Source organism: Amblyomma maculatum, chromosome 1 (genome assembly GCF_055883805.1).
Source record: "Amblyomma maculatum isolate TAMU_Amacu chromosome 1, ASM5588380v1, whole genome shotgun sequence".
In the NCBI taxonomy this organism is placed as follows: domain Eukaryota; kingdom Metazoa; phylum Arthropoda; class Arachnida; order Ixodida; family Ixodidae; genus Amblyomma; species Amblyomma maculatum.
Window position 1 is genome coordinate 94,651,630 of NC_139344.1, and position 12,797 is coordinate 94,664,426.

General features: G+C 45.3%; 1 protein-coding gene across 6 annotated transcripts in view; it reads right to left on the minus strand.

Annotated features, from left to right (window-relative positions):
- The window catches only part of LOC146203228 (regulation of nuclear pre-mRNA domain-containing protein 1B), a 53,747-nt gene that overhangs the window by 25,618 nt on the left and 15,332 nt on the right, over nt 1–12,797 (minus strand). For all 6 annotated transcript variants that reach the window (XM_084588583.1, XM_084588586.1, XM_084588584.1 and 3 more), the window contains exon 6: nt 2,838–2,964. In XM_084588583.1, the coding sequence (XP_084444709.1) occupies nt 2,838–2,964 (127 nt within the window). The remainder of the gene's footprint in view (nt 1–2,837; nt 2,965–12,797) is intronic.

Here is a 12,797-nt window from a genome sequence, read left to right on the forward strand (position 1 = left end):
AGCACTAGGCCAGCTGCAGCCACCTAATCCCCCAAAATTCCTAAATACATTCGCCTACCCAACTTTCTGCTGTCCCCTGGCACGCTTGTCTTCTGTTGGAATCCAGTCAGTTACCCTTAGTGGCCATCGGTTAACTTATCTTTATGTTACCTGCCCTACCCATGCTGTTTTCTTCTTTTCAATTTCGACTAGAACATCACATCACAAACTTGCGTTTGTTCCCTGATCCACTCAGCTCTCATGCTACCACTTAACACTACACCAACACTATACCTTCCACAACTAGCTGCATTGTCGTTAAAAACCTCCCGTTTAGCCTCCATGCTTCTGCCCTAGAGGTAAGTATGATGAGGTACAGCCATTATATAAACTTTTTTTATTTTTATTGTTTACAAATTTCTGCATTAAAACCTGGCAAAGAAATACTGTACCTCAAAACTGTCTATGTGGATGGATAGTACAGCAAGGCGAACATAATATCTGTAATGAAGATCAATCAGTAGGCAATTAATTCAATAAAATTAACTAACCAACCTTTTATTTCAAGGAGAAATATAATTGTAAACTGAAGGCCACCAGCATCAAAGGAGAGTCCCCCTTTCTACATTTTCTTATTATTCTGCACTGTGGTTTGAAATATAGAACATGAAAGATGCAGATCTGAAAGCTCAAATGAGTAAGCTTCCATTCACTGCACATTTATAAAATGGCACCCCTGCCTGTGGTATAGCTGCAAAAATCATGTTGACTTTTTTTCTTTTTTTTACATCATAAAATACACAAATGCTGTCTGCATTTGATGCAGGAAAAATGCAAGCAATGTCATTTAATAAATGTGCAACGTCTGAAAGTCAAATCGAAAAGCTTCAGGCGCATACTTTCAGTGCTTGATAATTCCAGCCACATTTTTAAGATTAAGAACATTTTAAAGGGGACTCACCTTTGACGTTTGACAGCCTTCAATTTGACTATATACTGGCCCTCAAAATAAAATAAAAAGTGGGCTAGTTAAATTTAGTTAACTGTATTGTCATTAAACTCCATTATATACATGTCTGCTTTACTGTACAGCTGGCCTGAAGAGACTGCACAGAGGTATCTCTTTTTTTGGAATACAAATGTGTAAAAGTTAACCCTTTGAATGTTGAACCTTTTCAAAAAAATTTCCCTCCAGTGTCATTTTATTGCAGATTTTAAGCAAACCAAATTGTAAAAATCCACAAAAATGGGCGAAAAATATATATGGAGAGTATTACAGTCATAGCATCAATGGAACTAAATGGGAACGCAATGACATCCCATGAGCGTCGATAAGCTAAGACAGCACCAACAAAGATAAAAATCGGCCCTCAAGGACCTTCACCAGCGTCCATACAAAGATAGAGATCAATTTTCGCATTTCCGTTGTGATCCCGCGGAGAAAACTAAACTGCGAAAACGAGTCGCCGCAAAGCACGTGTACTGTTGGAACAATCAGATTTTTTTTTTTTTTTTTTTTTTTTTTTTTTTGCTGCAAGATGGTAGCGTAAACAAACTTGTAACACTTCTTGTAAGTTCTAGAAGGTATTCACAAACCTTCGCTAGCGTCCCAACTAAGATAGTGATCAAACTGCGCGCGCCTGTTGCGATCTGCGGAGAAACCAAAACCACGAGGGTGCACCACCGCAAAACACAGCGCAATATGACGGTCACGATCAGTTTGTTTTTCTCTGCAAGATGACAGCATAGACAATTTTTAATACTTCTTGTACATTTTAGAAGATGGCAGCACCTCCTGGTAAGCATGTCTCTATGGAAGGGTGTGATATTTCAAACGCGTACTTAGCACAGCCCATGTGCAGCAAAAACTAGCAGGGCGGAATTCGGTCACAGTACCCGTACAACACAAATATTCAAAGGGTTAAAAAAAAAAGTACCTTGTATAGCTTCCTCTTGAAAGATGCCAATAAACTGCCATTGTGTCCTTAAGAGTACCTGCCAAATGAGCTTGCTGCTCTAATGGCGGATTTAACGAGTACAGGTAGTGAGGGCTCCCCCAAACGTCCTCCAAAGTGGGGAATTCTACATAAACTGATTTATTTATTTATAGGAAGGGAAAGGCACGGTAACTGTCTCACTTGTTTTCTGTGGACACCTCAACCACACCGTAAGGGAAGGGAGGAAGGTGGGAGTGAAAGTGGAAAGAGAGAAAGAGGAACCGTATTGGAGGGCTACGAAGTAATTTTGACCACCTGGGGATCTTTAACGTGCGCTGACATCGCACAGCACACGGACGCCTCTTCGTTTCGCCTTCATCGAAACGCAGCCGCCGAGGTCGGGTTCGAACCCGGGTACTCCGGCACAGTAGTCGGGCGTCTTACCACTGCACCCCCCCGGCGGGGCAGAATTCTACATAACATAACTCTGCTGAGGCCAGCTCATTAATGGCTAGTTAGTTAGGTATTTACTTGTTTATTTATTGCTAGTTAGTTTACTTGTTAAACATACTTTCTTTTATGCATACCTCTATCGCAATTTTTGTCCATCTACGCCATCACGAAATCACCTTATGAATCCTCCCAAGAGAGAAAGGAAAAAGGATAAGTGAAGGTACGAGGCCAGAGAAAGAATAACCACAGTGGAGGCCTTTGAATTGGATTACGTTCGGTCATTTGGCATATCTGCCATCACAAATAAGACAGAAGTTTTCGTGTATTCTATTCATTCAAATGCAGCTGCTGTAGACAGGGCTTCATTCCACTACCTTGAACAATCCAATCATTGCAGACACTGAGTCTATTTAATGAATGGCCTTTCAAACCGTGAAAGTGTCCCTTGAGCGTTCCCGGTCAGCTCACCTTGAATTTTCTCCAGCAAAGAAGCATCTGAGACCTCTGGTGGAAGGCTAGCTATGCGTTCTCGAACAACTGCATCAGAAGAGGCCGTGTTCTCGAGGTCTGCTAGTGCCTTGATGAGGACCGCTGGCTGCCAAAAAAAAAAAAAAGTGAAAAAAGCAAAAAATTACTATCACAAGAGGCTCATGCAAGTGGATGTTTCCACGTAAGATCAAACAAAGCATGGTCAGTCGACCTTTTATATTTATTTCAATATTTTATATGTTGTTGCCTTATGACTGGGAAAAAGATCTGCAATTAGTTTTGCTGCCAAAAATTTTTTGGAGGCACAACAAATACATAATGACAAAGAGGTGCAGTGCCGCGCTTATCTTCTTTGCTGCTTTGGCCAACTTCGGTTAAGAATTACACAAAATATACTAAAGTTAGGCAGGTGAAAATTGTCTGACTAAATATTTGCATGTTTTTATTTGTATTCAGTTCATTTTTGCTTTACTGGGTAGTGCTGATGTTTTTATAAAATTTATCAAAAGTGGCCCAGGAAACGAAATATTACCTACTTAGCACGCCTTCATCTCAAAAAGGTTTTTAGTAGAGCAGCAATAATTCCACACTATGTTCTCAGCATACTTTTCTATCAAACAGCTAAAAATCATATTTATATGTTTCAATACAGAGATACGATCGCACTAATTTCAGGAAAACAGCAAACAATAAAAATTTCTGAGGAAAATTTAAAAATAAAGACATTTCTGATATTTTTTAAACTTTTTCCACCTATTCTCCTCTACTTCAGCTTTCAAAATCCTTTTTTGGTACTAATAGTTGCTCCGCGACCAGACGAGATTTTGTCAAACCTTAGACTTCAGTTATGTCAATCGTATGTCCAACCTTTAATAACTGTGAACAAGGCTTATTTAAGTCAAAACGTCCACATCTTTTGACCCAAACCTTTGGTCAACGTTTTCCTTTTTTGGTACTAATGATTTAGCCAGACAATTTTCAGCTACTTAACTTTAATATATTTTGTGTAATTCATAACCAAAGTTAGCCAAATAAGCAAAGAAGATAAGCGTGGCACTCCAACTCTTAGTCATTATGAATCCCCTGTGCCTCGAAAAAATTTTTGGCAGCAAAACCAATTACAGATCTCTTCTCTCCGGTCATCAGGCAACAAAATATTAAATTTTGAAATAAATATAAAGGTCGACCAACCATGCTTTGTTTGATTTTACGTAGAAACACTCAGATAGTGTAAGCAAGAGAGACCCCATTTCATATCAAGTTAAAGTGGGAATGTTAATTTTCAGGCAACAGCAAAGGTCACTACTGACACCTTGGCTTCTGATTTTTAATACATAAATACATACCATAAGCCCAGACTACCGATTCACAAGAAGCTGATAAACTGCCTAGTGAACCTCAAAAGGCAGTTTAACAATGCCCGCAACATAAGAACCCAACCACTAGCAATAAACTTTTGATTATAGTATTTCAACTAGACTGGAATGCGATTTGAATGAAATTCATAAGCCGTAAAGAAAAACTCTTAAGGAAAGTGAACACAAACTCAACAATGTGCAGACAAGCACAAATCACAGAAAATATCAACACTGATTAGCAAAAGAAACTCCAACTGTTCAAAAAGGAAAAAAGAATAAAAGAAAGGTCCCATGCAAAGGGGGATGTGCAGAAAAGCCTGAAAACTGACCCGTAAAAAAGTAACAAATGAAAGAACATGGGCACATACAAGGCAGTTCCCAAGAACTTATTTTTGAACTGAAGCATTTCATACATACAAAAAGAAACATAAACGTGGTTGGCTTCATTTAGAGACGGCGTAGTGGAGGGCTCCAGAAATTTTGACCACTTGGGGTTCTTTAATCTGCACTGACATTGCAGAGCACACCGGCGCCTTGCTTTTAACCTTCATCAAAAAGTGACCGCCAAAGCCAGGATTCGATCCAGCATCCTTGGACATAGCAGTCGAGCGCCCTAACAACTGCACCACCACAGCAGGTCAAAAAAATTTGCTAGTTTGCAAAGTTAGAGATTTAGAATAGGAGGCCCCAAGCGGTGGGAGCCCCAAGGAGCTTGGGGCGTCGAAACATGCATGTGCAGAATGTAAGGCATGTCTGGGGTCTTGGATTACCACTTCGGGCAAACCATATTTTTCGCAAAATAGCATTCGCCCCAAGCTGCCTTGGGTTGCTTGAGTTACAGCAACATGGCGGCATCCAGCAAAGTGGCAGTCGCTCGCCTCAGTACCGATCAGTCGTTACCGCTGCATGGTGTCATGCGTTCACATCAAACGAAAGGCGTATGAAACTTGCGCTATGTCTGAAAGTGCCCGCACCACCACAGTTTAGCAATAAAACATTCCCATTTTTTCTGACTCCTTCCGAATTTACCGAGCTGCTAGGCTTAGTGAGTTTGCCTTGTTTGGTTGCCATGGAGACCAGACGTCAAAAGGCACATAAGGTTCAAATGAGGTTTCCCGGCTCAGTCTGGATTGGCCAAGATTGCCCGACTTCGTCTTGTCAGAAGAAAACAGTTTATATCACTGGTACATTAAAATTAGTTTTCTGCAGTAATAACACTTTGTGTTGAATAAAATAGCGCTGTTAGTATTTATACACTAGTATGCTTTTTTGAGGGCATTAAAATCGATGAACACGAGCCCAGCTCCGCTGCGTCGATAAAACCCCTACCTAAATCTCGCCAGTCGGCTCATTCACTACGTCGGAGCATGCTTTTCTTGGGTGCCCCAAGCCTTGGGGCCCCCTATTAACTCCCTATACACAGGACCTTAACTCCCGCACAGGACCTTCGACCTGTGCGGTCAGAGGGCGCACTTTCAGTGACCCGCACAACGGAGAGAAATGGCACGTTGTGAAATCAAGATGAAAGAGGGAGATGGAAAGAGGCTAAAACTACTTCCTTTCCTACTGCTAGCCGCAAGCAAGGGCGTGGCAAGAGAGAGCGAAAGCACCGATCGAATCGTGTCACAAGCACCTGAAAGTGACGCATCGTAGTAGGCACGCCAACAGAATAAAAATAAAAACCTGCAAACCTGCGGAAGATGGCAGAACAACCTTGAACCCATAACCGCACTTATGCGCCGCAAAACGCACGCGCTGTATGATTGCTTAGCACGATAGAGTAGCGCGTGCCGAACAACTGCGCCCCCCAGCAAAGAAGGTGGCGTGGGTGGGCCCGGTCGCTTTATACTCTTCAGTATATATGTGCCACCACAACGCGGGGCAAAAATACGAACTTGCAGAAAGATATTACAGATGACGCAGCCTGTCCAAGCGCACGAAGTTTTGAATGCAGCATAGAAAACGTACCGGTACGGCGGTGACACTGTGGGCGGGAAGCGTGAAAATGTACCGGTACGTTCGTGACAGTGAAAGGGTTAAGACTCAGGGTCCTAATCCGGTCTTTGGGGGCTGCCATTGTGGACATGCAAAAGCACATGCCGGCTCACACTGCCTATTTAACGTGCTTGCCTTTGCCCCCTAAACCGATGTGCAGACTGCTGGAGTCGCAGACTCCGCGTGGCCTCTCAATGCATTTTCTCAATCCATAAGGAAAACCCCTCCTCACCAGGGTTAGCACAGTGGGCGACAACACTTCCATCGCATCCCCATTCTGTCTGCCACATGTTACTAGGCAACATGCAAGTCGTCTAGTCGCCTTCACAAGAGTTTCCAGCCGCAATAAGTACTTGCTGCTAATACCATCGCAACTGGTTATAACAAACCCGGTTAGAAAAAAATATGGTTTGTATCAAACACACCATTTTAACACAACAACATTCAAGGCTCCATCTTCCAGGAAATGCGGCACCACCATTGTGAGCGACAAAACGCAAGCATGTCTCTGGTAGGCGAAAGTTTGCAGGTGACATGGCTAGGCGCTGATTGGTCGGAAGGCTGTGCGACATCATGTGATCAGGTGACATGACATGACAGTTGGCAGCTCTTTCGAGATGGGAGCGTGAAATGGGAATCGCACGCCTTGAGACCCTTGGGTCCAGAGTCAGACACGTCACTCTTAGACCGTTAGGCATGTCTGTACGGCTCGGTTAAATCGGGGCCTTATTACAGTAGAACCCCGCTGTTGCGTTCTCGGGTGCTGCGTTTTCCCTGCTGCTGCGTTCTTATGATCGAGTCCCGGCATGACTCACATAGTGTTCTAAACCCCGCTGTTACGTCGTAACTTCGGGCACGTTCCCGCATCATACGTCGCGAACTGGCAGGCCCGAGTAATAAGCAGCGACGGCAATGTTTACTTTTAAGGCCAGTTGACTTGGCCTGACTTGGCTTGGCTTGGCCTGTCGTTGCTGGCGTGTCCACAGAAGGCACTCGCGGCGCTCGGGCAGGCGGCGTTGTCATCATCAGCAGCAGTCGCGCCTTTTTTTTTTTGCATCTTTTTTACCTATCATTGTGCCATTTTTCATTCTCCCATGCTGCTTCCTTTGTGTGGTTGGTGCTTGCGCGGCTGACTTCGTGCTTCGGACTCCTTCCGCATATCATTGCATCGTTTCGCGCCTCCGGCTAGAAATCATTTCGCATGTATTTTCCTGCTGTGAGATACGCAAGAAGTGAATTCGTACCGTGGTTGGTGTGCACACGTGTCCAGCACGCTCAATCGCCCACCTGACGCCGTGCTGACCCTTTCACGCTGCAACGTAAATCGCTGTGGGTTAGCGGCTGCCTTGTTCCGCCGCAGTGCGGGAACTTGTTACAGTGATAGAATCAAGAAAGCGCAAAGCGCTCTCCTTGGAGGAAAAGCTGAACATTCTTCGCACCGTGGATGCAAACCCGACGTGGAAGCGGCTGTGCATCGCAAAAGATCTCAGACTCGCGCCATCCACTTTGAACTCCATTGTTTTGAAAAGAAACGAGATCGAAGAAAATGCCCGGTCATTCGACATTAAAAGCAAGCAAGCCCGCAGTGCGGGGCACGTGCAGCTTAATGAGGCTGTTTACACAAGGTTCAAGCAAGCCAGAGCTGCAGATGTGAATTATGATGGCACCATTTTGCGCGAAAAACGGCTAGAGATAGCAGACAAGCTTGGGATCAACGATTTCAGTCATCAAACGGTTGGATCGACCGCTTTAAGAGAAGGCACGAAATTTGCTATTGAACCGTGAACGGGGGAGGCTGCAAGCGTGGACACTGCTACCGTAAACAACTGGAAAGAGCTCATGGCGGGCATTATCGAGGGCTACGAACCCAGGGATATTTTCAATGACGATGAAGCGGGCCTCTTTTATACGGTACAGCCATCAAAGACGCTGAGCTTTAAAGGCGAGGCTTGCCACGGCGGGAAAAGCAGCAAAGAACGCCTCACCATGTTGTGTTGCAACTCGGATGGCTCCTAGATGATGAAGCCATGGGTCATTGGAAAAGTTCGAAGCCCACGGTGCCTGAAAAACATCCACTACAAGAACAGCAGCAAAGACTGGATGACGTGCGCAATTTTTGAGGAGTTCTTGTCCTACATGGACTCGAAAATGGGCAGTCAGGGAAGAAAGGTTATTCTTTTTTTAGACAACTGCTCCGCGCACCCTAAGGACACTACGTCGCTGCGGAACGTCAAGGTGGTGTACCTTCTGGCCAACGCAACAAGCCACCTTCAACACTTGGATACTGGCATCATAAAAAATGTCAAGCATTTTTACAGAAAGTGCATAGTGAAGCGATCCCTGGCCTCAGTAGTGGATCGCGGGCAGCAGCTGACTGGCATTACAGTTCTTGATGCCATGCACTATTTGGCTACGGTATGGAGCGCTGTCACTGTTGCAACGGTCAAAATTTGTTTTGAGAAGTGTTTCGGCGACGCAGACTGCACAGCAGAACCTGTAAGCACCGAGGACTGCGAACTCGGCACGGCCATGGAAGCAGTTGGCGCCTACAAGATCGTGTACAGCGATTATGTTTCTGTAGACGAAGCCGTTGTCACCTCCGAGACGATGACCATTGACCAGATCATGGCCGAGTGTGTCGACGCGCACAACAGTGGCGACGAAGAGGAGGAACTGCACAAGAATGCTGAATTGGGCGAGTTGGTGCATTCGCATTTTAGAAAACGTAGCGCAAAGAAAACAAGGATGTGTGTGTATCCTTCTTTTTTGTCCTTGTCTTCTTTGCGCTGTTTCCTAAAATGCAATGAGGAGGAGGTTGAGCCGCTGCCTGAACCCACCTTCACTTCGGCTGTAGCGGCATTAGACCTTCTCAGAAGGTATGTTTGCGACGACCGCGAGAGCCACACGGCACTGCAAGCATTGGAAAAATGAGTTGTGCTCATGGGACGCGAGAAAATGCGACAGACAACGCTGCACGACTTCTTTAAGCGTTAGCATGGTAATAAACATGCGTTCACTTGCCCACTACTGTCATTTTTCAATTTGTCCTTCTTCCCGGCTCTTACATTTCCCGGCTATTACATTTTCTTTTTACGGTCTCGTGAAAGACGTATCAGCGGGGTTCTACTGTACCTATGTCAGGTGGCCTTTCACATAATGTGGCAGCTTACGAGTGTATGCCGATGAGTATGTGTGAGATAACAGAGGCACAAATTATAAGATTAGTGATTAAGAGAGTAGCAAAAAGTGTATGTATGGGAGCAAGGATTTGCAAGGGGAGCCGCAGATGGGAGCCGTTAACACTACAGTGTCGTACCCTTAATCACAAAGCTTAGGTGTCCCCCAAACTCTATCACTATTCTCGTTAAATACTGAGCAATTCAGCAAACACATTTGAAAATTCCTAGCACTGCTTCACAGCACCACCTAACATTGTGTCGTCACTGGCACTAACCACCAGGCAGGTAATTAAATAATTGATCAGTTAACTTTATCTAGATGCCCGACTAGGGTGATCTAAAAAGTAACTGATGTGTTGCTAGGTCTAGTGAGCACATATAATTCCCAGTGGACAGAGCTCTGAAACTATCCATCACCTACCATAACAAATCTAATCATGATATTAGTACAATATACACAATAGTACAAAATCAAGGTACAGTTGATTTCCATAGTGCCATCATCAGCAGAACCTGCCTTGTTAGGATCACTGCAAGCGATTAGACAGCAAGGGGCCATTTTCTGAGTTTGCATTGTTTTCAGTGTAGTTTCCGACCTCATCTGATTAGTGGAAACGCCGGAGCCGGATCTGGCTGCTTGGATGTAGCAAAAAATGCAGACTACCTGTTCAGAGTCTCATCCACCTCTAGGCCTTCACATTGTTGTTTGCACGCTTTAACTACGTGGGAAAGGTGAAAGCTTAATTGAAAGCTTGTTTGACAGGAGACTAACAGCGCATCAAGAAATCCTCCCATCGCATCGACGCCGCAAGAAATGCGAGGGAAAAAAAAAGCGAGCAGATGCACAGGCAAAAAGAAGTAAACAGAAGACTAAAGAGGACATTGGCTATAAATGTTGCAGATTTTAGAAAGATTTCCTATGTGAGCTCTTTTCTATTCTTTTTCTCGAAACTCAGTTTACTGCCATTTCGGCTTATGTGAACATTTGTAGCATTTTTCCCGAATAGATATTTTAATGAAACTTTGCACACTTATTGTTCATATATTGAGCTGTGCATTGAACCATAGAAAATAAAATTGTACGGTAACTTTTAATGATGCATTTGTTCTAAAAACATCATTATTGAAAGCCACTGATTTTGGTAATTATGTCATTAAAATTTACAGTAGAATCTCGATGATATGATTACGGCTGGTACAAATTTCGGGGTGATATGAATTTTAAGAATGCTTTGAACGGACTACATTGTATAGAATACGTTAAGGTTTGGGGTGATACAAAGAGTTTCTGAACCCGCCACGGTTAATACCATGCAAACCAGTCGCGCATACGAGCGGGCCGGCGCGGCTGGCCTCAAGAGGGTAACATAACTGACGCGGCCGCCGCTAACTCCTCTCCACCCCCCCGCCGCGAATGATACGAACGAATGTTGTACAAACGCACAAAGCCACCGAGCAGCTCAGCGCAAGAGCTCACAGGGGGAGAGGGTACCCACCGCGGCCGCTGCCTCTCCATCCCCCCTCACCCCACTAGCCACCCCACCCCACGCTCCATTTTGTAGCAAACAGACGCAAACCGGCCAAGGCGAGGCACGTGCCCAGTCGTGTACATCACTCAATCGCTGGCAGCTCCTTGGTCTATCGAAAAGTTGTCTCGCCGGCTGTTCCCAGGAGGCCTCTTGGCTGCCGCTGCAGTAGTTCTCCATTCGCTGCTTCTTTCTGTCGTTCGCTGTGACGTGAACTGCCCGAACGTCAGAAAGACGCAAGCGTTCGCTGCTGCTGAAATGTCGCGGAAGCGTAAAGCCCTTTCTTTTCAGGAAAAGCTTGAAGCGCTGAAGTGGGTTGACGGAAACCCTAAGAAGAAACGTGTCGACTTAGCAAAAGAGCTAGGTTTGGCACTGTCGATGCTCTGCACCATTGTTGGGCAGCGAGATGTCATCTTGAAGAGTGTGCAGCACTTCGGTGCGAATGTGAAGCAGGCTAAAACAGCGACCCATATCAAGCTGGAAGAGGTTCTGCTGACTTGGTTCCGCGAAGTGACAGCGGCCGGCGTCAACGTGGATGGCAAGGTGCTACGTGAAAAAGCCGACACCGTCGCGCTTTCGCTTGGAATTGAAAATTTCCAAGCGTCTGGGGGATGGCTGCACCGGTTTAAGGAGCGGCACGGACTTGTCTACCGGGTTGTCTCAGGTGAAGGCAAGAAAGTGGACCAGTCAGCTGTAGATGAGTGGCTGAACACGCTGCTGGCGCTGATTTCGGAGTACGCGCCACGATACATATTTAATGCCGACGAGGCGGGCCTTTTTCAACCTTCAACCGGAAAGAAGTTTGTGCGTAAAAGGCCAGGCATGCCAGGGCGGCCAGAAAAACAAGGAGAGTAACAGTACTCTTTTGCTGTAACTCGGATGGATCCGAGAAACTCCAGCTTACAGTCATCGGTAAGTCGAAGAAACCGAGGTGTTTCCGATCGGCGGAGCGTTGCCCGTCTTTTACAAAGGTAACCGAAAGGCGTGGATGACTGGAGATTTTTTCCGCGAGTTCTTGACAAGCCTTGATCGGAAAATGGCATCAAGAAACCGGAAAATTTTGCTTTTCGTGGACCAGTGCTCTGCCAACCCAGAGGAAATGACATTTAATAACAACGTGAAAGTCAGGTTCCTGCCGGCGAACACTACCAGCCATCTTCAGCCACTGGACGCTAGGATAATTAGAAATGTGAAGCATCATTTCAAAGGACTTCTAGTGAGGCATCTGCTGGCGAAAACTGACCGTAAAGAAGCAAACTTGCGGATCAGTCTCTTAGATGCGTTGCACTTTCTAGCCATGTCGTGGGATAATGTAACTTCAGACACAATCTCGAACTGTTTTAGAAAGTGCGGATTTGCCATCGGACTTGATGCGGCTTCGGCAGGAGATTGTCAAGAGCCAGATGAAGACCTCACGATTGATGGCTGGGACAATCTGGAAACTGAAGCTTCGGCTCGGGACTACGTTACCGCGGACGACAACATCGCGACCTGTGGGCTGAGGTCTATTGAAGACTTAGTCAACGAAGCGAATGATTGCGAAAATGAGCCTGACAGCGATGGTGACGCTGACGATGAGTGTGATCAGGCGCCGTCAACGGCAGATACTCTTCACACTTTGGACGTTCTGCGCCGCACCGTAAGTGCCGGCAGCGTGAGCGACGAAACCGCGGCACGGTTTTAGGCTTTTCAGGCAGAGCTTGTCCGCGACATCAACAGCAAAAAAGTGCAGACAAGCATTACGGACTTTTTCAGCCGCAAGTAGTTTGCCATAATAAAGTTTGGTTCATTTTCAATTCATTCCCATGTGGAAGTTGACTTGTTTTGGATCATACGAATTCGAAATGATACGAATATTTTGCGTGCTCCCTTGGAATTCGT